We start from the raw sequence: 27,752 nt of genomic DNA on the forward strand, positions 1-27,752 counted from the left end.
ACCAAACGAGCCCCAAGGGAATTGCTATAGTATAATTGTGCTTTTTTTCAGGAAAAAAAAAAAAGATTAATCCTAGCCATTCATTTTATAGGGTCGTACGGCCAAGATTCCACCGCCGGCCTTCCAAGTTCCAACAAGATAATTGGACAGACGGCAAGGTGGGACCGGGAACGCGCTACACGTACCCGGGCGGGGACAATTCTCACGGGAGGTGATCACATCCCAATGCCTCGATGCTTTTCTTGATTTCTTCTCCTCGCCTCGTGAGGGGCCCCACGGGAGAGCGCCATAGGGAGACGGGACCGGCCATTGCTATTTCCATCACTGCGGTGGTCTCGTCCTCCGCCTCCCGGTAGCCGCCGGCCGTCCCGGATGGGAAGAGCTCCCGCTCTCCTCTCTTTCCTTCTCCACATCCTCTTTCTTCTGGGGAGAGTCCGGTGCTCCGCTGTCGCCGCCCTCGGCCGCAGATTGCCGCCCTCCACCGACGGTGTTTGCGCTCGGCTGATTCGACCTTTGGGCTACCCTTGCTCCGAACACGCTGTATCGTCTTCCTTCTTTCCTTCTTCTTTTAGCTCCACAATATTGATCACATCTTTAGCGTGTCTTTGTTTCCTTTTCTTTGTTTAGTTTAAGAAAGGGCTTTTTATTCTGGATGTTATCTTTTTTTTTTTTTTTGATATTTTTGATTTTTAGTGCAAAAGAACGAGTTTTTGAGCGCGAATTTCAGTCATCAAGAAGCATGCAGGAAATCTTGAATTGTTGCCCAAGGGGAAGTGACGATTAGTGTGTTTAAATATTGGCAAGGGCTATCTATTGTTATGGAATTATGACGAATCTTTAAATTATTTGGTAGTTGGATATTGTAGATTCTGTAATGTGCTCAGTTTGACCTGCCTCATTAAGACGTGCAGATTGAAATGAGGTTTCATGATCTGCTTGTTATTTTTTGATTTATGAATTTTAGATCTATAATTTGATTTGTTTATAACCAATTGAGAGAAAGGATGGGTCATGTATACAGTAACACGCAAGTAGAATTTCTAGACAAAAAGATGTAGCAACAATAGTGACAATGCTACTTATAAGGAGACATAGATAATTGCAATTCAGGTAATACAGCTCTCCTGTCTCATGCTCTCCATTAAACACCTTAAGCTTTGCAGTCCTGGATAGGTGCAAAAGTGAAGACATAAGTAATAAATTTCAAGCGATTTATTAATATACTCACTAAAAGAAGACTCATCTATGTGTGGTATGGATGCTAGTGATTGTCCGGTTCTGCTGGATGAGTTTAAGTAGTTAGGTGGTCTAGCTATGTTCTCTGCTGCTGTTGCAGCCAGTATAGCATCGCTACAGGTGGTCTTGTCTTGAGTTTGTAATACTGGCGGAGGTCTTGAAAAATTGCACAAATGCAGCTTGCTAAAAAAAAACTTGATAGAATTCCTCTATATCCAGTCTTGAATAGCAAAGTATGGTCCAGTAAGATTTGTTTGATGATGGGCACAGGTCAACAGGTAAGGGCATTGATGGAATTATCTTGAATTTAATCTAGATGCTAAGTATGGGGTTTGATTTAGTACAAGGAAAGGGTACTGGGTTGTGAAACTTGAAAAAGACATCCATTCTCAAAAAGATGAGGTGCTAGAGGAGATCTTTGGCATTGATTGGAAAGGGGATGTCAGTTGACTTATAGATGTTTCCTTTTATCAAGACATTTGCCTTGAGGTTGAAATGGAAATATCTTGAAAAGCTTACTAAGGAAAATCTTGCATGGAGGAAATTAATGGAAGGAGAAAGAAAGGTGTGGGTGTTTGTGCAGGGCGGGGGGGCTAATAATAAAATAAAAACCCCAGATTTTCTATTCTTTGAAGATCCAAAGGAACCATAGAATGAATAGAAACATAAACAAAAAGGATGGAGCAAAATTTTCTTTTCCATTTGGATAATTAGATGATTGGAGTCTTTTGCTAAAAAAAGTACCTGGCAGTGCTTTAGGTTTGGATATGTTACAGTGAAGAGTATCTAGGAGATACAAGGGATTCTACTTTGTATGGATCTCTGGTACAACAGGCCTAATGCTTGATGTATTTTAAGTTCCATAACATAATTCACATTAGCAGCTGAAAGGAAAAAGAGGAAAGACCCAAGGGAAACTTTGATGTGCGTGGTGAGAGGGACAAAGACAAGGAAGGACAAGGGCGACAGTTACCTTTTCCATCAAGTCTGCCTATTTGATGTGCATGGGAAGTGGGGCACATCAAGACTGCCTCTATATTTGTGAATTTCCGTCATAAATGGAAATGTAGGTTTCTGCTCTTTGTTATCCATTATATTTTGCACACAAGTGTAGGCCCAGAAATACAATTCTAGAAAAACAAGAAGCCTGTTTGATGAAGAAACATATCAATCAGCTCTGGTCACAAAATAAAAGAAGAAAACTGAGTAGCACCTTGTGACACCATTTGTAAATAGCAGAACATACTCTGCATGTAGACTGGAACCTTAATAAAATTAAAACATAGCTTTGCCAAGAAATAAATATTCAACCTGTGAAGGTGCACAGACCTACTAAAACTTTCTCTATGAACATCAGAAATCCACTTTTTTCTTTTACGTACAAATCTAGAGTAAGGTGTGGGTCATTACTAGAATGAGGTCTGCTAGACAGATATTTAAGGAACATAAAGAAAGCCAAAAGAAAGGTGGAATGTTTGACTAGACCTAAAAAAGTATATATAATCAGATCTGGAATGTGATGCATAAGTTGCTGACAATTGGATCCATGTGGAGACTCAAGGTATAGTCAAGAGATCATAAAAGGTCTTGAAGGATGTGGTCAACTACACAATAACATGCCGTCAAAAATTAACCTAGGAGATCTTCCACTGAAGGAGCTAAAGGTAATAAAAACTATGTGCTTCTTTATGCTAAACTGTTAAAGGAAGTGGAAAAGAAAGGTGGAATGTTATACTAGACTAAAAATGTAAATTCTAATCAAATCTGGGATGCGATGCAAAAGGTGTTGACTGTTGGATCATTTTGGTATCATGTGGCGACTCAAGATATATAAGTAATCAATATATCATAAAGGGTCTTGAATGATGCGATCAACTACACGAACACATGCACAATCAAAAATTCTGTAGAGGTGATCTTCCATCTTAGGAGCTAAACATAAGAAAAATCGTGTGCTTCTTTATGTAAAATATTAAAGATTGTGGAAAAGAAAGGAGGTAGAGAAGAGAGGTGTTATAGAATAGGAGGGGGAAGAGGGTATTGCTAGCTTGTAGCTCATGCTTTAGTTGAAGCAAGTTTTTAATTCCACCAAAAAGCTAGCTTCTAGCTTATGCTTCTGCATCATTTAAGAGCAAAATTTTGTTCTTATTGCCATTGGAGGTGAATTTTGGGTTAAGTTTTATGACTTGCACCTAATATGTAAATTAAAAAATCTATCTCAAATTGCAGATTTCACTAATGCCTAAGGTGCACTTGTAAAACTTGACCCAAGCTTCATCTTTTAGTTGCATTAAGTCTGGCACAAGTGTAAGATGAACCCAACATCATTGAAACCAATTAAACTTGACTAGGAATTGTTCCAATATTTGGCTTAGACTTATATTAGATGTATAAGACCAAAATTAATTTCAGCTAGACCGGCGTTGATTTGGAACAAGTATATTAGTTGGTTGAGTTTGAGTGTAAATCTGAAATAAAAATGTTTGCAAACCTGTTCTAACCTATTTGCACCTTAGTTTCTACCCTGATGAGAAAAAGAAGTATTTATGCAGCATGCTGTTGCCAAAGAATTCTTTTACTCTTTAATTTAATGTGCTTTTGTGGAGATGCTCTTTGGAGCAACCATTAATGGAAGAGGAGCAATGTCATTTATGGGAGATAGGCTTCCATGTATGGGGCATATTTTGTCATTTGATCCATGTCATTGATGCACCTTAGTCCTACAATGGTCATTGCAATCATTGCTTCACTTTCGAGTGCATTGATGGCATAGGCCAGGTGACGAAAGCACCCTCATGCATGTAAGACAACCTAGTGCAATACGTGGGGGTAAATGTGTCATTTTGTGGAAGGATTTGTTCCATTGTCATCCATGGGCTTTTTTCCTGCCACAGTTATTCTAATAATTGCTTCACCTTTGAGTGCACTGATTGCATGGGCTACATGACAAAAGTAGCCCCATGTATCTTAGACTACTTACCCCAATATATGGGAGTGTTATTTGCTTGTAGGAGCAACTTACTAGGTTTCTTCGATAGGAGCATCATAGCTTTACCCATACATACATAGACATGCATCCACATGCACACGCGCATGCACACACACATACTCACTCACACGCGCGCGCGCACGCACATATATGCGCATGCTTATTCTATATAATCAATTATCAAGAAGTTATTAACTAGCGTATAACATTGTTTCCCACTTGTTCAAATCTGGTCTACCTTGATGCACTTGCTTTTCATCATCTCCACACTAGGTACCATCTTCTCCCATTTCTGTGTCTAACCTAATATAAAATTGTTACACACTATGTAAGTGGACAGTGACAACCTAGGCTACCTAGCCATGTCATATCCTCATGCATGAATACTTGAAGTGGCTTTATGAATGTGCTGACTATTAATAATTTCTAGTTTAGGTTTTAATTGAACAAATAGTTAAAGTTGAGTATATTATGCTTAGTGGTTTTGTGGAATAATTTCATGATTCTTTTATATCCATGTATTTGGTATAGCTTTTCTTGTCATTGACCATGTAGTTAGCTATGTGGTTGTGAGATATTTTTTTCATTCTTTATGATGCGACTTTCAACATGATTATGCAATCAATGTTGTGAATACACCGTCTATTATAGTTCAATGATAATGGTATCACTTGCAGGTTGAAACAGAGGATGGCTACATCTTATCTGTTCAACATATTCCATATGGGAGAAGAGCTCTAGCGAAAAAATCTGGTCCTCCAATTTTCCTTCAGCATGGCCTTTTTCAGGTATTGTTCATTCAATATTAGCTATTTTTTTTGTTATATTAGATTGATTTTGATTATTTTCTGGATATTCTCTTTTGCTGTGATTATTGTTGGATATCAACTGTTGCGTTCTACTCTTGGATGCATCTCACAATGTCAATAGCCTGGAAATAAGAGAACTATTTCACAGTACAATATATTTATGATGTATATATTAACATATAGAAAATCCAAACTTGGATAGGGAGGAGACACGTGGTTCATGAATTCTGCTGAAGAGTCGCTGGGATTCATCCTTGCTGATAGTGGTTTTGATGTATGGGTTGGGAATGTACGTGGTACACACTGGAGTTACGGCCATGTCACCTTATCTGAGAATGATAAGGTAATTACGAACAATGCTTTCATCATCTGCATAAACATTTCTGATTTAGTCTATGCTTAGATGTAATTTATCATGAGCCCATGCCTTTCTTTCTGTGTGAATGTCTGTATACACACCTGTGCATTGTCAATTGTGCACATGCATGCATTATTTGATGTTACAACCTGTTAGTGTTGGATTGTTCTGCAGGCATTTTGGGATTGGAGTTGGCAGGAACTAGCTCAATACGACCTGCTGGCTATGATAGGCTATGTATATTCAACAACAAATTCCAAAATTTTCTACGTAGGCCATTCACAGGTATGGTTAGCCTTAGGTAGACATTATTCAACATTTTAATTCATATCTGTTATGTATCATTGAAACAGCACAAGCCCAAATTTTTCTTGAAGTTCTTTCTTTTTTTCACCTTTGGCAGGGAACTATCATGGCTTTAGCTGCTTTCACCATGCCAAATGTGGTTCAAATGATTGAATCTGCTGCTCTTCTTTGTCCTATATCATATTTAGATCATATCAGTTCGAGGTTTGTTCTTAGAGCAGTTGGCTTGCATCTCGATCAGGTAATCCATTGTATACTTGAAAAGGTAGAGAAGGTCTTAAAGCTATAAAATTGACTTATCCCCCTCATCCCATGACAGCTGCTTCTCACTATTGGCATTCATCAGCTTAATTTTAGAAGGTCTGTTTTTGCTCTTGCCTTAAAATGAAATTTTCTTTTCTCTAAATTCTTCTGACTTTATTGTGGTATTTTTTTCCCTGATGCATATTTTATTATGTGCAGCAATATGGGTATTCAGATACTGGATTCTGTATGTGATGGCCATATGGACTGCAACAACTTGCTAGCTGCAATAACAGGTTTGGCTATATGCTGCTTTTACCTTATATGATTGGCGCTTCTATATTTTCTCTTGGTTAGTGGGCTCTTCCATGTTTTTTGACTTAAAAAAGCAAAGCATAGACAGATACGATAAAAGGGGGTCCAGTGATTTTTTCAAATAGATTCACTTGCACTGACAAAAAGGTATCCTTTGCAAGCTTAATATATTAGGCTCTGTAGAAAGTCCATTTGAGTTAGAATCAACCATAAGTGTTCGAAACGGGGAATTTTTACCTGCACTGCTGAAAATTTTCTTTCAAGTTTGAGGCAGAATATTATGGACATAGAAGGACAAGTAGAATATTACAAAAATAAATTAAATGTAAGGCAAATAAAAACAATCCTGAGTCCTGACCATGGAATTACCTGCTTCGTTGATGCTGCAAATAACACTAACATGGAGAGCAAGGATTTTGGCAAAATGGTTTTGTAGTTAAATAGTGGTGATGGCTATTGCCTATTGTCCTAAATCACTGAAATTTAATGGAACCTACTGCTCCACATCAGTAGGAGTTTGCAGGTGATGGAAAATGGGACAGCATGAGTGACCTATGTTGTTTTTTTTCCATCTTGAATGGACAAGCTTATTCAAGGATTAAGTAACATCTGCGAGGGTATAAAACTTTAAGTAATAAAAAGAGATTTAAAATTCTAGATTTTGCTGCTAAATAATGTCATAGAAGTTTGAGAAATCTTATATTAGGAGCTGACATTTACATGAGACTGATGAGCACGGAGGTAGTTTGTATAGTGTTCCTGGGTGGCTATTCATAACATCTTCCAATTAATGACAGGATAAATTGTCCTATTTCTTACAACCACCATTATATCATTCTTTTTTCAACCGGTATTGATGATTCTCTTGTTTCTTTCCAGTGATCTTTAATAAATTGCCTTTTCTGTGCTCTCATCCATGTCAGTAAATTCTATTTTGAATGATATTCTTTATCCTGACTTATTTGCTATACTAGAGTGCTGAATTGGAGAGGCAATGATCTTTGCATGCAGGATTTTCATAGGAATGGTAATATAACAAATTCATTTTCGGGTGATTGCTAAGAACTGTTGTCAGGGTAGTTCAATAGGAAATATGCGAAAACTATAATTGTTGCCATGGAGGTTACAGCAGGGGTAGAGAGAAATGGGAATTCAAGTCAATTGCATCACCTATCTCTTTTGCTGCCAATGCTGATAATGGGAAGACAGGAATGCTGGCAAAATATTGTAGCTAACAGTGAGAGGATGCCAATGCTGATAATGAGATGATAGGAATGCAGGCAAAATATTGTAGCTCATACGGAGAGGACAGATCTATGTAATCTTCTAGATCACCTGAATCAGTAAGGAATTTGCAGGGCATTGAGAACGGGAATCTCATTCTTCATAAAAGTTATGGCCCCTGAATCCCAAAATTCACACGAGGAACCATCATTGAGGGAGAAGCCTTTGAGAGGAAGGAATTAAAAAAAAGAAATAAATATTAATCATCTCTACTAAATGATGTAACAAAAGATTCAGAAACCCAATATTAGCAGTGGATAAAAAATGGTTTGGATATGCATGCCTTTAGTAGAAGCTACTGGTAATGTTCTCAAAGGCATCTTCCTGAAAATGAGCTTAGGCTCACTAGTATTAAATGTTGGTATCAAATAAAATGCATTTTGTTTCATGCCCTATCATTCCTTATGTTCTTGGAAAGGATTTTCTACCTATCACTAAGAGATCTTGAAGTTGAAAAATAATATCCTGATGTTAAATACATGAAAATTTCATTATCTCATGGTATAACTTTTGTATTAATAATTTGTATTTTCATGTGCAATCTTGGGAAACACAAATACTAGCTTCAATACAACTGTTTAGTCTACTCAGTAAATCGATCAACTGACCTTGTTGTGCATGCTTTTGTACTCGATAGTTGGTATTTTTTCAGGTCATGGACCTAATATATTCCTATCCTGCCAGGTCAGATATCTGTACTTCAGGAGCCATCATCATCTGAGTTGGTTTCCATCATATCTTACTCAAGTTCATGTATCTTTGAACTAATTGCTTTTATCATCCATACTTCATTCCAAGAATAATATTAGTGAACTTTTGCAATGGAGACTCACCTTTATAAAGCATCTAAGTGCCAGTGCTGGTGGGCATGTTGGTCGATGGCTAGCACTGCACATGTTGTGGTGTGTGGACACATGTGCAACACCATGCCAAAATAAAAAATAAAAAATATTTTAATTTACAAGGTTTCAGAAAATAAATTAATATGTGCCCTGCAGACATGTGCTAGGTGGCAGTTGTGGCTTGGCACCATGTATATATGCCACAGCATATCAGCTCATGTCCACACTTGAAATCTTACTTTATACTATGATGATGTTTAATGTTTGTCCCACTACCAGCCTTTTTGCATTCTTATTCTGTTTCTCGCCTTGTCTAATGTTTCCTTCTCTTTCAGTGAATAGTAGTCTACTTGTTGCAATTTCTCTACTGATTAGTGGAAGGATTTATGAAAAAAGGAAGAATTTCTGAAGTGATTAAAGAAATATCCTTGCACTTCAAGGCCATTGGATGCCACCACAGGATTTACTCTTGCCTACCGAAGTATTTTTACCAACTTGCTTAAGCCTTGATTGCACAAGTTGCCTAGCACTTGCAGCAAATGCACTAGCAAATGCTTTAGCATTTTCTGTACCTTGATAACAACACTAGTGCTCTTTCATCCTTGTTTATTAGTTCTGGATCCCCTTTATGTTTTTGTATACTCCACTTTAGGTTAATCCCCATTTGATATCTTTTTTATATCCTTTGAACTTATTCTCTACGTGTTCAGTTCTACCCTTCTCATATCCGCATTGCTCATAATTTTCCTGTATTAAATGGTGGAGAACCATGACATCGTTCTGAACATTAATACTTGGCTTATGTATGTTCTTGCACATATTCTTGCTGATCTACAAAATTAATGCATGTTAATCAAGTTGTTAAATCCAAAGTTTTTAAGTGTCAGCCCATGTCAGGTGGCACATACAGTGATGGGCTTGTACTTGCACTTGACTGGCCACTACTTGCATTAACTTTAGATTGGTGCACACCCATTGAGGTCCTTCTTTTATTTTTTATTATTAAAAAAGATTTTCTAAATTCATAGCTAGATGTGTGCCTCAGCACGGCATAGGATGGCGCATGTTGAACAATGTCCAACATGCCCGATGCCAGTAGCACTCAAGTCCTTGGTTTAAATATTAGTTTACGATCTAGTTCTCATTCTTATTCTATTTAGGACACTCATATGTTGCAAGATTTTAACAGCATGTAAAGCTAGTATTTTATATTGGTCGCAGAGCAACATGTCCCCTCTCCACTATCCTTATTTTTCTATTGATTCTTTTCAAGGTCCATTGAACCGGTATCGAGACCCGTGCCGGTCAGCGCCTTTCGGCTTTCCCAACAGGTGACTTGATACTTTTAAAAAGTTACAATGCTACAGTGCCAGAATGTTTGGAACCGGGTTGACTTGGTGCGAACTGGCCGGTTCCCACCAAGTCTATACCGAATCGACCAATTCTGGCCGGTTTGGGCACTTACCGGCCGGTTTCAGTCATGGTTTCGGCCAGTTCTATATGGTTTCCGGCCGGTACGGGGTCGGATTCAAATGTAACAGGCGAACAGGATCGGTTTGGCGCTGCCCGAACCGGGCCGCCCGATTCGGCAATCTTTATCAAATTATACTTAAAATCTTTAAAAAAGAATGTTTGGAGAAGAATCTTTGAAGAAGAAGAAGAAGAACCGACTTGGACCAGTCGACGGCCGATTCTTCTTCTTCTTCTTCGCTTCTCCTTCCTGCTCCTGCTCCTCCTCCTCCTCCTTCTTCTTCTTCTTCTTTTGCTTCTTCTTCTCCTTCTCCTTCTTGTTCTTCTTCATCATTATCTTCTTCTTCTTCTCCTTCTTCTTCTTCAATGTTTCTTCTTCAGTTTCCCCTGAACTCCCTGCACAAGCTCGTCTAGCGTTGAAGAAGGAAGGGATCTACGCTTCTATTTTCACCCACGCCGAAAAAGAAGGATCGATAACCCGACGCACTGCCAAGGCTAGGGAAGCTCTCCAGAACAAACCGAAGCACCTGTATAAGATTTTAGATTCAAAAGTGAGACTAAAGTTGGGTAATATTTCTATCATCCTTCTCCTTCCCTTCTTATTCTCCTTCTTCCTCTCCTTCTCCTTCTCCTTCTCCTTCTTCTTCTTCTCCTCCTTTGAGAGGGGAGAGGGGGTGCAGAAGAGTGAGGAGAACAAGAACGCAAACTCAGAGATGTGGAGAAAAGATAATTCTATTACTCCAACGGTCTGAAAGGTTCTGCCTCACAACTGAGAGTGCATAGCCTTAAATAGACCAAGTTACAAAGTTGGAATCCAATTCGAATTGGAGTCCGAAAGTCAGGCTGCCGCTCATGGTCGATAGAGAAACAAATGACTTGACAAAAGAAAAGGAAAGACAGGACCAAAAAGACTCAAAGCTGAAAAGAAGCAAAGCATCTTTGCTTTTACAAAAGTGTTTTTCGAAAAGCGTCCTTTTTTTGCCGAATGTTGATTCTTTCGTCCTTTCTTCTGCCGAAAGTAATTTCTTCGCTATGAAGAAAGCATCTTTTCCTCTGGTTGGTGGAGATTCCTTCCGTCAGAGGGAACTAATGTGACCCTTGGTCGGTGGCATCTTTTGCCGAAAGTGGTTCCTTCCATGTGAAGAGAGCATCTTTTCTTGGTCGGGAGTGATTTCTTCCGCCTGAATAAAAGTATGTATGACTTAAAGCCTTTTGTCAGGGCTTCGTCAGAAAGTGGATTCTTTTTGTTGGATGGAGAAGTCATATCTTCGTCCTTCATGTTGTGCTGGCATGATGTGCTGGCACTGACAAAGCTGAAATGGTCAGGCTTTTCCACCGAAAGCAGATTCCTTGTGCTGGCTGGAATGGATTTTCCGCCGAAAGCTATGCTGATGTAAACACAAGGCTGATATTTTCCACCGAAAGGAGATTCCTTCAAGATAATTGCTGGTGATTCAGCATTGGAGATACGAAACTATTTGCTCGTGCTTCTGCCATTATTCTGTCTAGTCAAAATGGTGAGTTGGTTCCTTGCCTTTGCTTTGATGAAGCTTAACAGGGCTGAACCTGATTTGTTGGGACTTAATTGCTCCCTTTCTAGGTCTTGTAATTAAGACTTTTTGCCACATAGCTTCTGTGGCTTCAGCTGCACGAGTTTTGCGCATGAGAATGGACTGTTCTTTTTCCTCAAGAGATAGTGTATCCTCAGCATAAGGATCTTGAGATTCTTCTGCAAGACATATGTATTTATTATTGTCCTCAAGTGTGGAGTATGATGAACTCCTTGATGCAGTGCTCTTCAGGATTGCCCAAAGAAATTCTCAATTAGTTTGAAGAATGGGTGGATCATCATCCCAGCATTAACAAGTTGACAGATAATTTCATCTCTTCTGAGCTCTGTCCTATGATGTTCGTAATAGATGACAAGATCCCTTGGATATGGAAATGGGTCATATCAACAGATGTAGAAGAAGAGGTAAATATTCCTGTTCTTAAAAGGAAATTTCTTTACAAGTGGTGGCTGGGAATGTCCAGAGAGAAATTTGATGATATTATCACCACTATAAAATCATATTTGATTTCATTTAAAAATGACCATGTTGAATCACAGCAGACTGAAGAAAGCACTGACAGTTATTTTGCGAGTCTTAAGAACAAATTCTTCAGGAAGTATCCCCAATGTACTTCCGAAGAAATTATGTCCAAATGTATGGACCATATGAAGCAACAATTATGCTCTACGTTCAAAGCAGAGCCAAAGAAGACAGTCTCCATGAAGAGCACTGCATCAAGAAGTTCATCATGCTCCACACCTGAGGACAATAATAAATACAGGTGTCTTGCAGGAGAATCTCAAGATCCTTATACTGAGGATACACTATCTCCTGAGGAAAAAGAACAGTCCATTCTCATGCACAAAACTCTTGCAGCTGAAGCCACAGAAGCTGTGGCAAAAAGTCTTAATTACAAGACCAAGAAAGGGAGCAGTTAAATCCCAACAAATCAGGTTCAACCCTATTAAGCTTCATCAAAACAAAGGCAAAGAACCTGCTCACCATTCTGACTAAACAGAATAATGGCAGAAGCACGAGCAAATAGCTTTGTGTTTACATCAGCCCGAAGGAATCTCTTTTCGGTGGAAAATATCAGCCTTGTGTCTACATCAGCATAGCTTTCGGCGGAAAATCCATTCCAGCCAGCACAAGAAATCTGCTTTCGGTGGAAAAGCCTGACCAATTCAGCTTTGACAGTGCCAGCTCATTATGCCAGCACACTTCCAAGGACGAAGAAAATGTCTTCTCCCTCCAACAGAAGGAATCTGCTTTCTGACGAGCCCTGATGAAAGGTGCTTTAAGTCACGTCAACACTTTTCTTCAGGCGGAAGAAATCACTCCCGACCAAGAAAAGATGCTTTCTTCACATGGAAGGAACCACTTTCGGCAAAAGATGCCACCGACCAAGGGTCCCATCAGTTCCCTCTAATGGAAGGAATCCCAACCAGAGGAAAAGATGCTTTCTTCATAGCAAAGGAATTGCTTTCGGCCGAAGAAAGGATGAAAGAATCAACTTTCGGTAAAAAGGACGCCTTTTGAAAAGCACTTTTGTAAAAGCAAAGATGCTTTGCTTCTTTTCAGCTTTGAGTCTTTTCGGTCCTGTCTTTCCTTTTTTTTGTCAAGTCATTTGTTTCTCTGTCGGCCATGAGCAGGCGAGTTAGGGCGTTGCGTAGGGCAATTGTGCTAAGTACCCATAGTGATTCTCCTCTGGTAGGGTGCAGTAATCCGGATTGATGGGAGAAAGAGACTTGAATGTAGTTATTCATGTGATTGAAAGATGATTGATTTATTTTTCAACATAGATTAAATAAATGCCATATCATTCATGTGGTAGTGTTTTTTAGTCTTTGAATCATTAAGGTATCTCAGGCATATGTCCGTAACACAGAAGTTTGTATAAAAACTTCATTCATCTTGGTTAAAAATTTAACCCAGTCAGTTATATTAGGAACACCTTTCCTAAATTAAATAATGCCAATAATCAGGATAGATGACCATGGTATCTATTCTAAAAAATAAGGAAAAGAAGTAATATTTTCTTTCATTACAAAACCTCACTTAAAGGTTATTAATGAGACTAGGAATCTCTTAGTCAATAAGGGAAAACAATTAGCTTTCCTTAAACAAGAAGCTAATATGCTTAGCTTAGAAAGAAAATTGAAAGATCCTTATATAATCCAAAGAATTAAGGATATAAAGGTACAGCTTACAGAACAAATTTGTAGCGAACTACCCAGTGCATTTTGGTCTAGAAAGAAACATATTGTTTCGTTACCATATGAAAATTGTTTTAATGAAAAGAACATACCCACTAAGGCTAGACCAGCATAGATGAATAGAAAATAAAGGAATTGATACACTCCTAAACAAAGGACTGTTTAGGAAATCCCAATCTCCATGGAGTTGCACAGCTTTCTACGTTAATAAAAACGCAGAAAAAGAAAGAGGAATACCAAGATTGGTAATCAATTATAAACCCTTAAATAAGGTGTTAAAATGGATAAGATATCCATTACCCAACAAGAAAAACCTCCTTGATAGGCTAAGTGAGGTATTAATCTTTTCTAAATTTGATTTGAAATCAGGATACTGGCAGATCCAAATTGAGGAATCTGACAGCTACAGAACAATATTCACAGTACCATTTGAGCATTATGAATGGAATGTGATGCCATTTGGTTTAAAAAATGCACCCTCTGAATTTCAGAGTATCATGAATGAAATCTTCATCAGTCATGGGAAAATAGTCCCAATTGAGAGAAGTATAGAATTTGCATCCAAATTTCCGAATGAAATTTTAGACACCAAACAACTTCAAAGATTTTCAGGAAGTTTGAATTATGTGTCTAATTATTATAAAGATTTGGCATAGGATACTACAATCCTGTATGACAGGTTAAAAAACGAACAAGCACCTTGGAGTTAGAAACATACTAACAAGGTAAGAATAATTAAGTCCAAGGTAAGAAATTTGCCTTGCCTATCTTTACCAAATCCTAATTGGTATAAGATTGTTGAAACCGATACATCAGATATTGGTTTTGAAGGAATCTTAAAGCAATTGGATTCAAGCAGTGGTAAAGAAATTTTGGTAAAATTTGTCTCTGGAAAGTGGAATGCCACTCAGAGCAAATATTCAACAATTAAAAAAGAAATGTTTGCAATTGTTAAAAGTATTTCAAAATTTCAAAGTGATCTGTTAAACCAGTTATTCTTGCTGCTATTGACTGCACTGCAGTCAAACAGATCATAGAAAAATATGTGAAAAATTTAGTATCCAAGCAAATATTTGCCGGATGGCAAGCACAATTATCTGCTTTCGATTTTCAAATTGAATTTCTCAAATCCGAAGATAATTCTCTTCCTGACTTCTTGGCTCGAGAGTTTTTGCAGGGATGATTCCAAGGCGAGGATCTTATGATCAAGGCAGGAAATCTTCTGCCCGATATATCAGGGGACGCAGTGCTAATGCACTTTCCGAAACTACAGAGAATACATGGCCTCATTATATCTGGGGACGCAGTGCTAATGCACTTTCCGAAAGTACAGGGAATGCCTTGACAATTATGGCGGGGGACGCAGTGCAAATGCACTTCCCAGGTTCCACAAATGGTGGATTTGGCAACTTATCTCGGCAAAGGGAAAGAGAAAGTTGACCAAGAACAACAAATTAATGTTGTGCAAGAAATTTCTTTGCAATCAACTTCATCGTCGAGCCCAACGATGAAGGAAGTACTACAGGAGAATCTCCTGGACAGTACTTACTCGAAGAAGAAATCCGAAGAGATTATTATGTACCTGGATCATAGTGAAGTTAATAATCTGAATGATCCATGGTTCATATGTCAAAAATACTTTGACGAAGGGGGTTATCCTTCTTTGGAAGGAAGAAACAGAGTAGTTATGGAGGTGCTCCTGCTCCGTACTAATTCTGTGGAAATTAATCATAATTTCCAAAATGGTTCTATCAGGAGTGGTATAATCAACTTCAGCAAATGCATAATCCACAAGATAATCAGACCAAATGAATGGGGACTCGACCTAAATCAGGTCAAACAGATCACAGTAAATGGACAGATGGTTCTAGTCAATTATTGGGACTACGTCCAAGCCTTCACCAGTGTTTTCTATTATGAGAACCCCAAGAGAAGGCATTCGTGGTTTCTGCAGGTAAATCCTGAAGTACTACACAAATCCTTACCAGGATGGTTTCACAAATGGTGGACATATTTTGGGCCAGAATTAAATATATTGCCCAAAGAAATTCTCAATTATTTTGAAGAATGGGTGGATCATCATTCCACCATTAGCAAGTTTACAGATAATTTCATCTCTTCTGAGCTCTGTCCTATGATGTTCGTAATAGATGACAAGATCCCTTGGATATGGAAATGGGTCATATTAGCAGAGGTAGAAGAAGAGGTAAATATTCCTGTTCTTAAAAGGAAATTTCTTTACAAGTGGTGGCTGGAAATGCCCAAAGAGAAATTTGATGATATTATCACCACTATAAAATCAAATTTGATTTCATTTAAAAATGATCATGCTGAATCACAGCAGACTGAAGAAAGCACTGACAGTTATTTTGCGAGTCTTTAGAACAAATTCTCCAGAAAGTATCCCCAATGTACTTCCGAAGAAATTATGTCCAAATGTATGGACCATATGAAGCAACAATTATGCTTCACGTTCAAAGCAGAGCCAAAGAAGACAGTCTCCATGAAGAGCACTGCATCAAGGAGTTCATCATGCTCCACACCTGAGGACAATAATAAATACAGGTGTCTTGCAGGAGAATCTCAAGATCCTTATACTGAGGATACACTATCTCCTGAGGAAAAAGAACAGTCCATTCTCATGCACAAAACTCGTGCAGCTGAAGCCACGGAAGCTGTGGCAAAAAGTCTTAATTACAAGACCTAGAAAGGGAGCAAACCAGCTCACTATTCTGACTAGACAGAATAATGGCAGAAGCACGAGCAAATAGTTTCGTGTCTCCATTAGTGCTGAATCACCAGCAATTATTCCGAAGGAATCTCCTTTCGATGGAAAATATCAGCCTTGTGTCTACATCAGCATAGCTTTCAGCGGAAAATCCATTCCAGCCAGCACAAGGAATCTGCTTTCGGTGGAAAAGCCTGACCATTTCAGCTTTGTCAGTGCCAGCACATCATGCCAGCACAATATGAAGGACGAAGATATGACTTCTCCATCCAACAGAAAGAATCCACTTTCTGACGAAGCCCCGACAAAAGGCTTTAAGTCACATCCATACTTTTCTTCAGGCGGAAGAAATCACTTCCGAAGATGCTCTCTTCACATGGAAGGAACCACTTTCGGCAAAAGATGCCACCGACCAAGGGTCACATCAGTTCCCTCTGATGGAAGGAATCTCCACCAACTAGAGGAAAAGATGCTTTCTTCATAGCGAAGAAATTACTTTCGGCAGAAGAAAGGATGAAAGAATCAACTTTCGGCGGAAAAAGGACGCTTTTCAAAAAGCACTTTTGTAAAAGCAAAGATGCTTTGCTTCTTTTGAGCTTTGAGTCTTTTCGGTCCTGTCTTTCCTTTTTTTTTGTCAAGTCATTTGTTTCTTTGTCTGCCATGAGCGGCAGCCTGACTTTCGGACTCCAATTTGAATTGGATTCCAACTTTGTAACTTGGTCTATTTAAGGCTATGCTCTCTCAGTTGTGAGGCAGAACCTTTCAGACCGTTGGAGTAATAAGAATTATCTTTTCTCCACATCTCTGAGTTTGCGTTCTTATTCTCCTCACTCTTCCGCACCCCCTCTCCCCTCTCAAAGTTTGGTATGACCCAAAAACCTTATTCTGGTTTGGAAAATACTCATTTTTTAAGCAGAAATTGCTAAACCATTTTTTACGGTTATCATTTGGAAAGTCTTTAAATTTTTGATGTGTTGTTCTATTGATTTAGAAAACACCAAAACGTCATCAATATAAGTAATGATGAACCTGATTTGTTGGGACTTAATTGCTCCCTTTCTAGGTCTTGTAATTAAGACTTTTTGCCACATAGCTTCTGTGGCTTCAGCTGCAAGAGTTTTGTGCATGAGAATGGACTGTTCTTTTTCCTCAGAAGATAGTGTATCCTCAGTATAAGGATCTTGAGATTCTCCTACAAGACACCTGTATTTATTATTGTCCTCAGGTGTGGAGCATGATGAACTTCTTGATGCAGTGCTCTTCATGGAGACTGTCTTCTTTGGCTCTGCTTTGAACATAGAGCATAATTGTTGCTTCATATGGTCCATACATTTGGATATAATTTCTTCGGAAGTACATTGGGGATACTTTCTGGAGAATTTGTTCTTAAGACTCGCAAAATAACTGTCAGTGCTTTCTTCAGTCTGCTGTGATTCAGCATGATCATTTTTAAATGAAATCAAATTTGATTTTATAGTGGTGATAATATCATCAAATTTCTCTCTGGGCATTCCCAGCCACCACTTGTAAAGAAATTTTCTTTTAAGAACAGGAATATTTACCTCTTCTACCTCTGTTGATATGACCCATTTCCATATCCAAGGGATCTTGTCATCTATTACGAACATCATAGGACAGAGCTCAGAAGAGATGAAATTATCTGTCAACTTGTTAATGATGGGATGATGATCCACCCATTCTTCAAAATAATTGAGAATTTATTTGGGCAATATATTTAATTCTGACCCAAAATATGTCCACCATTTGTGAAACCATCCTGATAAGGATTTGTGCAATACTTCAGGATTTACCTGCAGAAACTACGAATGCCTCCTCTTGGGGTTCTCATAATAGAAAACACTGGTGAAGGCTTGGACGTAGTCCCAATAATTGACTAGAACCATCTGTCCGTTTACTGTGATCTGTTTGGCCTGATTTGGGTCAAGTCCCCATTCATTTGGTCTGATCATCTTGTGGATTATGCATTTGCTGAAGTTGATTATACCACTCTTGATAGAACCATTTTGGAAATTATGATTAATTTCCACAAAATTAGTACGGAGCAGGAGCACCTCCATAACTACTCTATTTTTTCTTTCAAAGAAGGATAACCCCATTCGTCAAAGTATTTTTGACGTATGAACCATGGATCATTCAGATTATTAACTTCACTATGATCTAGGTACATAATAATCTCCTCGGATTTCTTCTCCGAGTAAGTACTGTCCAGAAGATTCTCCTGTAGTACTTCATCGTTGGGCTCAACGATGAAGTTGATTGCAAAGAAATTCCTTGCACAACATTAATTTGTTGTTCTTGGTCAACTTTCTCTTTCCCTTTGCCGAGATAAGTTGCCAAATCCACCATTTGTGGAACCCTGGGAAGTGCATTTGCACTGTGTCCCCTGCTATAATTAGTTAGGACATTCCCTGTACTTTCGGAAAGTACATTAGCACTGCGTCCCCTGATATAATGAGGCCATGTATTTCCTGTAGTTTCGGGAAGTGCATTAGCACTACGTTTCCTGATATATCGGATAGAAGATTTCCTACCTTGATCATAAGATCCTTGTCTTGGAATTATTCCTGCAAAAACTCTCGAGCCAAGAAGTCAGGAAGAGAATTATCTTCGGATTTGAGAAATTCAATTTGAAAATCGAAAGCACATAATTGTGCTTGCCATCCGGCAAATATTTGCTTGGATACTAAATTTTTCACATATTTTTCTATGATCTGTTTGACTGCAGTGCAGTCAACACGCAGCAAGAATGACTGGTTTAACAGATCACTTTGAAATTTTGAAATGCTTTTAACAATTGCAAACATTTCTTTTTTAATTGTTGAATATTTGCTCTGATTGGCATTCCACTTTTCAGAGACAAATTTTACCAAAATTTCTTTACCACTGCTTGGATCCAATTGCTTTAAGATTCCTTCAAAACCAATATCTGATGCATTGGTTTCGACAATCTTATACCAATTAGGATTTGGTAAAGATAGGCAAGGCAAATTCCTTATCTTGGACTTAATTATTCATACCTTGTCAGTATATTTTTGACTCCAAGGTGCAGGTTTCTTTTTTAACCTGTCATACATAATTGCTAAACCATTCTTTATGGTTATCATTTGGAAAGTCTTTAAATTTTTGATGTGTTGTTCTATTGATTTAGAAAACACCAAAACATCATCAATATAAGTAATGATGAAATCAGAAAATGGATTGAAGATGTCATTCATGATACTCTGAAATTCAGAGGATGCATTTTTTAAACCAAATGGCATCACGTTCCATTCATAATGCCCAAATGGTACTGTGAATGCTGTTTTGTATCTGTCAAATTCCTCAATTTGGATCTGCCAGGATCCTGATTTCAAATCAAGTTTAGAAAAGATTAATGCCTCACTTAGCCTATCAAGGAGGTCTTTTTTGTTGGGTAATGGATATCTTATCCATTTTAACACCTTATTTAAGGATTTATAATTGATTACCAATCTTGGTATTCCTCTTTCTTTTTCTGCGTTTTTATTAACGTAGAAAGCTGTGCAACTCGATGGAGATTAGGATTTCCTAATTAGTCCTTTATTTAGGAGTGTATCATTTTTTTTTACACAGATCTAGATATTTTCTATTCATCTGTGTTGGTCTAGCCTTAGTGGGTATGTTCTTTTCATTAAAAAAATTTTCATACGGTAACGAAACTATATGTTTCTTTCTAGACCAAAATGCATTGGGTAGTTCGCTACAGATTTATTCTGTAAGCTGTACCTCTATATCCTTAATTTTTTGGATTATATAAGGATCTTGCAATTTTCTTTCTAAGCTAAGCATATTAGCTTCTTGTTTAAGGAAAGCTAATTGTTTTTCTTTATTGACTAAGAGATTCCTAGTCTTATTAATAACCTTTAAGTGAGGTTTTGTAATGAAAGAAAATATTATTTCTTTTTCTTGTTTTTTAGAATAGATACCATGGTCATCTATCCTGATTATTGGCATTATTTCATTTAGGAAAGGTATTCCTAATATGACTGACTGGGTTAAATTTTTAACCAAGATGAATGAATTTTTTATACAAACTTCTATGTTACAGACATATGCTTGAGATACCTTATATTTGATATCTAGTTTGTTTCCATCAGCTGCAGCTAAATTCTGCACTGTTTTCTCAAAATATGTTGTAGGGATTATTCCCTCCTGAATACAATTCAGATCTGCACCACTGTCTATTAGTGCTGTTATATTTTCTAAGACTAAATTGTCTTTTATCACAATGTTAATTATTGTGTTCCACCTTTGATATCTTAGTTGATTTAAGATACAAGGATTTCTTAGTAGATTATTTTCTACTAATTGATCTTCATTTTGTGACCTTAACAGAGTTATTTCTGTTTTTAATTGGTTAATTTTATGTTTCAATTCATTTGTTGAAACTGGGGTTTCTTGACTATTAGGCAGAGTATTAATTTGAAAAGATTTAGAAGAAACGTTATTCATTTCTTCTTCTGATGTATCTTTATTTGATACATCTGATGTAGAGCTCTTATCTACATCTTTCCTTCTTCTTTCTTCTTCCTTGGAAGAAGAATCCTTTAACAGTTTTATTAGCTGTTTTTTTTTATCATTGATTTCCAATAGTGGATGTATAGACAGTATTGTCTATCTGTACTTTCTGAACCCAACTTAGGATTCAAGATTACTTCTAGAAGAACATTTTCTTCTGTTTGTCTAAGTTCAAGTTTATTCTTGACCTTTTTTGGATAAGACTTATATTCAGCCTTAGTATTTCCTGAGTTACTAAGACTTATTAACTTAGTTCTAGATACAAGGTTTTCTTGTTCTGACTCAGTCTTAGGTTCAAAAATTTCTTGATCTAATTCAGTTTCAGATTCATTATCTGATTCTTTTTCAGTAATTTGAAAAAGATCACTATCTGACATAGGGTTGTCAGTGAACTCTATTAGATCCGGAAGACTTATTTCTTCTGTCCTAGACTCATTTTCTAGGTTTTCTTCTTCCTCGAAACTTATTAAGTCTGGAAGATCTATGTTCTCTACCCTAGATATTTCATCAGGGTTAGTCCTAGGATGTCCTAAGACTTTCTCTTCTATTAAAAGAGAATTTAGCATTAATGTTGCTTTCTGTTGTTCTGCATAGAACCTTTTAAACCATAGAACAAAGAATTCTATGGTTCCACTGGACTCTAAATCCTTATAGTACTGAGCTTTATAGTATTCTAACTCAGTTGGATTAAACTCCTTAAAATACCATTTTCTGAAGATCTTATTATCTTCTGATAGAAATTCCTGATTTAGGACATTTCTTAGTATGCTTCCTGATTGAAGATATACATGACGCTCTATTTGATTTAAATGATTAAAAAGAAAATTAAATTCTTTTAAAAATTGTTCATTATTGGAACTTGGGCTTATGGAACTATTTTCCATGCTTTTGGGCTTGCTGGTCAGTGCTTTGTGCAGTGAAGTTATGACGTTCCAAACCTCAACCCTCTGTCTATAAGAACAATAGTTAATGATTCAAAGACTAAAAAACACTACCACATGAATGATATGACATTTACTTAATCTATGTTGAAAAATAAATCAATCATCCTTCAATCACATGAATAACTATATTATGGTCTCTTTCTCCCATCAATCCGGATTACTGCACCCTACCAGAGGAGAATCACTATGGGTACTTAGCACAATTGCCCTACACAACGCCCTAACTCGCCCTCTTGGCATCAACGGGCTAAACAACGGGCACACAGCCTCCCACTCTCGGTCTTAACTCATCCAGGTACAGTGAATACCAAAGACAGGTACCAAATAGCCATCCTTGTGACTTCAGTTTGAAGGATATATGATTCAACATAAGAGAAACAAACTACCAATTCATGCTTTAAATCAAAGAATCATAAACTATTCCAACTAACCTTCGTATGCCCATGGAATAGGCTCCAAAGATTACTGTGTGAGGAGCCCCAAAAGAGGTTTAACCCTCAGGGATTGGACCCCACCAGAGGTATCTTGAGGTTAAGGTTTGAACATTACATACCTTCCTGCGCCTAGCACCGCCAGACGCCTCTTAGCCAGCCATTCTGGCTAAGCCCTGTTCCTACCGGCCTACCGGCGTACGGTTGGAAACCTTCCTCTCAAAATAGATGACTATGGACTACCAACTTGGCTCTGATACCGAACTTTGAGGGGGGAAGGTCTTTTCGGTCCTGTCTTTCCTTTTCTTTAGAATAGATTCCGTAAGGAATATCATTAACTCTAGTAACTTTCTTCTTCTTCGCTTCTCTTTCCTGCTCCTGTTCCTGCTCCTGCTCCTCCTCCTCCTCCTCCTCCTCCTTCTCCTTCTTGTTCTTCTTCTTCATCATCTTCTTCTTCTTCTCCTTCTTCTTCTTCTTTAATGATTCTTCTTCAGAGATTTTAAGTAGCATTTGATGTTTCTTGATGTTTTTTAATATTTCTATCATCCTTCTCCTTCCTTTCTCATTCTCCTTCTTCTTCCTCCTCTCGTCCTCCTCCTCCTCCTCCTCCTTCCTCTTCTTCTTCTCCTTCCTCTCCTTCTCCTTCTCCTTCTTCTTCTTCCTCCTCTCGTCCTCCTCCTCCTCCTCCTCCTTCCTCTTCTTGTCCTTCTTCTTCTCCTTCTTCTCCTTCTCCTCCTCCTCCTTCTCCTCCTCCTCCTTCTCCTTCTTCTTTTTCTCCTCCTCCTTGTCCTCGTCCTCCTCTCCTTCTTCTTCCTTCTCCTTCTTCTTCTTCTCCTTCTTTTTTTTCTCCTTCTTCTTTTTCTCCTTCTTGTTGTTCTCCTCCTCCTCCTCCTCCTCCACCTTCTTTTCCTTCTCCTTCTCCTTCTGCTTCTCTTTCTCCTCCTCCTCCTCCTCCTTCTTTTCCTCCTCCTTCTCCTTCTTCTTCTTCTTCTTCTTCTTCTTCTCCTCCTCCTCCTCCTCCTCCTCTTCTGGTCCTCCTCCTCCTCCTCCTCCTCCTCCTCCTCCTTCTCCTTCCTCTTCTGGTCCTCCTCCTCCTCCTCCTCCTTCCTCTTCTGGTCCTCCTCCTCCTCCTTCCTCTCCTCCTCCTCCTCCTCCTCCTCCTCCTTCCTCTTCTGGTCCTCCTCCTCCTCCTTCCTCTCCTCCTCCTCCTCCTCCTCCTCCTCCTCCTTCTTCTTCTTCTCTTTCTTCTGTAACCTGTGTTATTTGACCTTTACTCATGATCTTTAGTCATTGATCTTGATTCTAAACTTTCATCTACTCTTGTGAGTTATTTGGCGTTTACTCATGATCTTTAGTTATTGATCTTTATTCATGATCTTTAGTCATCGATCTTGATTCTAAACTTTCATCTACTCTTGTGACTTTGTTTCTCTTCTTCTTCTTCTTTGACCTTTACTCATGATCTTTAGTCATTGATCTTGATTCTAAACTTTCATCTACTCTTGTAACTTTGTTTCTCATCTTCTTCTTCTGTAACCTGTGTTATTTGACCTTTACTCATGATCTTTAGTCATTGATCTTGATTCTAAACTTTCATCTACTCTTGGGACTTTTTTTCTCATAAATCCTTCTCTTTCATACCTTCTCACGATGATCTTGTAACTTTTTGGATATGTTGTGCTTGGTCTTTGTTCGCCTTTCCAATAGTTATCTATTCTTTATGATTACTCTTGTTCACTCTGGATCCTGTTCATTTGCTCTGCTTGTTCAGCAATTCTTCATTCTTCCACTTGTAAGAACCATAATAAGTTTGGTTCTGAATTTTCTGGTGCATAACCTTAAGCAGTCTTATGATTTCTCTTATTTGCTTTCCCATCTGCTTTGTTGGATTGCTAAGAATCTTTGGAATTAATTACCTTCAAGTATATGTTTGATTTTCATGTCATAGAAACTTATACGCAACAAGATGTTAAAGGTGCATACATGAATGAACTTTCCTAATCTTGATCCTCTTTTCTGAGAATTTGGCTTTTACTGTTGCTTGTATTATCTTTAAAACCAAAAAATGTTGCTTATTGTAATCATTCCCCTCCTATATCAATGAATTTCTATTCACTTCTCTTGACAAAAATGTACTGTAGGCTTCCTTCATCTAGTTGTGATATGTGGTTACTTCTTGTTAGAACACACCTCTGTCATGCTTACTCAAACAGTGTGGACCATATTTTCCTTATTAATTTTATGCCTGGGTATGTTCTTCTATATGTCTTCATGTTTTATCCCTTGCTATTTTTTCCAGAGATAAAATAACTACCATGTATGGATTTATCAACATGGTGTTCCTTTCTGAGCAATTAGCTGTTAAGAGTACTATCTTTATTATTTTGCAGGGGAAAATTGTTGCTTCAATGGGTCTCGCGTAAACTATTACCTGGAGTACGAACCTCATCCATCATCCACAAAAAACCTGAACCATCTTTTTCAAAGTATGCTGTTAATTTTCTTGCTGGATTTTTATGCTAGTATCTACTTTATGCATAAATTGAAATATCAAACATGCTTTTAGAATTTTTCCTTTAGCATCTTATAGCATATTTGTAATAGTTTGTGTGGTTCTTCCAGTTGGGTGTTTGAAATTCTCTATATAGATTTGCTATTTCTTTAAGTTTGTTGGCAGGTTGATGCAAATTTTGTTGAAGGGCTGTAAAATGACAATGTTTCCAAAATATCTTAATGAAGAGAAAAATATGGATTCTCTAGGACAAGTATAGTAGAGCAAGAAGACACCAGAATATAAATTAGCAGAATAAAAAGCTGATATACTTCAATATAAAATGTGTACTGGCAACAAACTCATTCACGGAAAATATAAAGTGAAAATCGCAATCATTGATTCCAGGTTAAATAACCCATGCATTAACCCCGAGGAAACCTTTGATCCGATGAAAAGGAGCTTAACATGTCCATCCAAAACTGATTTAAAAAAAAAAACAATGTGAAAAGTTTTAAAATTCTTATATTTGGCAAACTGATGCTTTATCAACTTGTCCTCTTAGAGTTCTTTTGTTTAAGCTGTATTGTGACTCAGAGCTGTTTCAATTATAATTCATCAAATTTATGTAGTCTAACACATTGGAGGATTGCTACTTGGTTGCATGAGCTTGAATTGTGACCTAGAATGTAGATATTCTCACCTGCCTGCCAGCCTTGTAGATTTCATAGCAGGTCCTCTTGCCTAGATTTTCCTTGACTAGGAATTTGACGACAAATGTCTACAAGGCTGATGTCAAGTTGATGGCCAGTTGTAAAATCTGTTCAATCCTTCCGCACAGCCCTCTTAACTTAGATCTTGCTCTATAGCTTAACTATATATGAAAAAAAAGAAGGCATGGCTGGTGGTCATTATAGCACATATTGGACTTGTGTGAATTCTTGAATTATTCTTTGATTTCGGTTTGGTTCCAGTAGCTATCATATTCATTGTGAATTTCTCCTCTATCCCTCAGTTGGAAACGATTCTACCAAGCTTTTTTGCTACATGGAATTTTTTCATGGATTGAGCAAATGATATAGGTTTTCACTGTGCATGTGATCCATGATCCCCTTTATCATTGAGAGGCACGATCATGCAGGTCTATTTTGGTTGCTCTTAAAATCTCTTAGCATCTCTTCAGTCACTAACTTCCTTGTCATTTTGCTTTGACTATTTTTCTTGTGAGACATAGAATTAATTATTGGCCCTCCCAATACAATTTACATGTTTAAATCAATGATGTTTCGATACCACAAATATTGCTGCTGACTTGATCTCTAGTCTCTGTCGCGACCTTTTGCCAGCTGTATAGAGGCGATGTATTATGTCTGCATCATTTTGAAAGTAAAATTATTCAGTTGTCCATCATGACAATTACCGACTAGGGATGGCAATGAATTGAGTAGGCCATTATCTGTACCTGCTCCGTACTCGCCTCAGGGTGGGGCCGGGCAAGTTAGATGGGGAGGGTTGGACGGATCGAATCGGACAAAAGTAGAAAAATCTTTTTTTTTTTTGCATACAAATCAAACAGATAAAAAAGAATATAAAAATAAACTTTCATTCTTCACATAAGAATCGAAGAAATAAGAACCAAATTTTTAACAATAATAGAAATATAACAAACAAAAATATTGTTCTTTAATAAATGAAATGCCCCTTAAACTAAGAAAAGCGGTCAACTAAAAAAAATAACTATGCATTTTGGCACGTAACTTTTCACATGTTTGATCTTTCTCACGGAGTGGAGCGACCAACACAAAGGGTGGGAAGGAGTTTATGAAGAGTTATATATGTCTGGGTCGGGTTTTTTCCTTACCCATACCTGCTCTGGATCTGTTGTGGGTTGGGTAAAACCCGTCTCATTAGAGTCGGATTGGGTTGGGTCGGATACCCGATGGGGAGCAGTAAATTGTCACCCTATTACCAACCAAATTTTAGTTTATGAATGGATGAATGCAAAATTTCCTTGCAGTAATTATACTTTTAATCCATTTCTTAAAGTTCATCTGATGATATGCCCATATACTACTATGACAGTGATCCGCACAGGCACCTTTGCAAAGTATGACTATGGGTGGTTGCGGAACCTGATACATTATGGCCATTTGCATGCCCCAGCATTTGATCTGTCAAAGATACCGGACTCATTGCCCATATGGATGGGCTATGGAGGTACCGATGCATTAGCAGATGTTGCTGACGTTCGCCGCACTATCAACGAGTTGAGATCTAAGCCTGAGTTATTGTACATTGATAAGTACGGTCATATCGATTTCATCCTGAGTGTAAAGGCAAAAGATGATGTATATGGTGAATTAATAAGGTTCTTCAGATCTCAGGGATGGCCTAGCAGTTATTAGAATGCGTTGCCATTACTACAGGTGCTGATTGCTGTATAGTTTGAGTTTGAGTTTGTACATAAATTCTCTTAGTTTAGCATGTTGTAGTAACTAACAGCATAAGAGGGACTGCACATTATCTTGTTAGAAATATCTTGGAGAGGAACAGCCACCTATGAACAAGACACCACCACATTAAGGGGTGCTTATATAGAATTTCTGTGTGGGATAAAATACGTAGCCCTTGCATGTCCCTAGACCCCTCATTTCTGGTAACTTAATTGTAAGTTAATTTCAGCATTAGGAAAATATTGAGTGAAATTGTGATCAGTGTTGATCGATGTTACTATTAATACTGCCCAAATTATGAAGAGAATTTTTGAATTAAAAAAACTCTATCAAGAAAAGGTTTTGATTTAACTAATAAATGTAGACGTCATGCTATTTACTGTCTTCCCGCATGCTTTTCAACTCTGCTTCTGTCCGGTAATAGGTATAGCATCTTAGTCCAGCCCAATTCCTTGGGCTTTCCAGAAGGCATCAAAAGCATTTCTGATGCTCCAAACACATGAACAATGGAAAGGGGAAAGGGGAAA

The 27,752-nt window shown here is 37.9% G+C and overlaps 1 protein-coding gene across 2 annotated transcripts; it reads left to right on the forward strand.

Annotated features, from left to right (window-relative positions):
* Window positions 1-200: 200 nt before the first annotated feature.
* LOC103714159 (triacylglycerol lipase 1) lies at window positions 201-27,486 on the forward strand. 2 transcript variants are annotated; one of them, XM_039122493.3, is made up of 10 exons: window positions 201-540; window positions 4,903-5,013; window positions 5,237-5,377; window positions 5,567-5,677; window positions 5,796-5,939; window positions 6,018-6,058; window positions 6,161-6,237; window positions 9,656-9,713; window positions 24,672-24,767; window positions 26,855-27,486. In XM_039122493.3, the coding sequence occupies exons 1-10, from the start codon at window positions 373-375 to the stop codon at window positions 26,883-26,885; spliced, it is 978 nt and encodes a 325-aa protein (XP_038978421.1). In that variant the 5' UTR covers window positions 201-372; the 3' UTR covers window positions 26,886-27,486. The 2 variants fall into 2 exon arrangements, with proteins under 2 accessions (XP_038978421.1, XP_008799544.1); XM_008801322.5 differs by lacking the exon at window positions 9,656-9,713 and having other exon boundaries at window positions 204-540.
* Window positions 27,487-27,752: the final 266 nt, after the last annotated feature.

The sequence above is a fragment of the Phoenix dactylifera genome, chromosome 11, assembly GCF_051530095.1.
Source record: "Phoenix dactylifera cultivar Ajwa chromosome 11, Ajwa_hap1_PhDact_Kaust_v1.1, whole genome shotgun sequence".
NCBI classification, from domain to species: domain Eukaryota; kingdom Viridiplantae; phylum Streptophyta; class Magnoliopsida; order Arecales; family Arecaceae; genus Phoenix; species Phoenix dactylifera.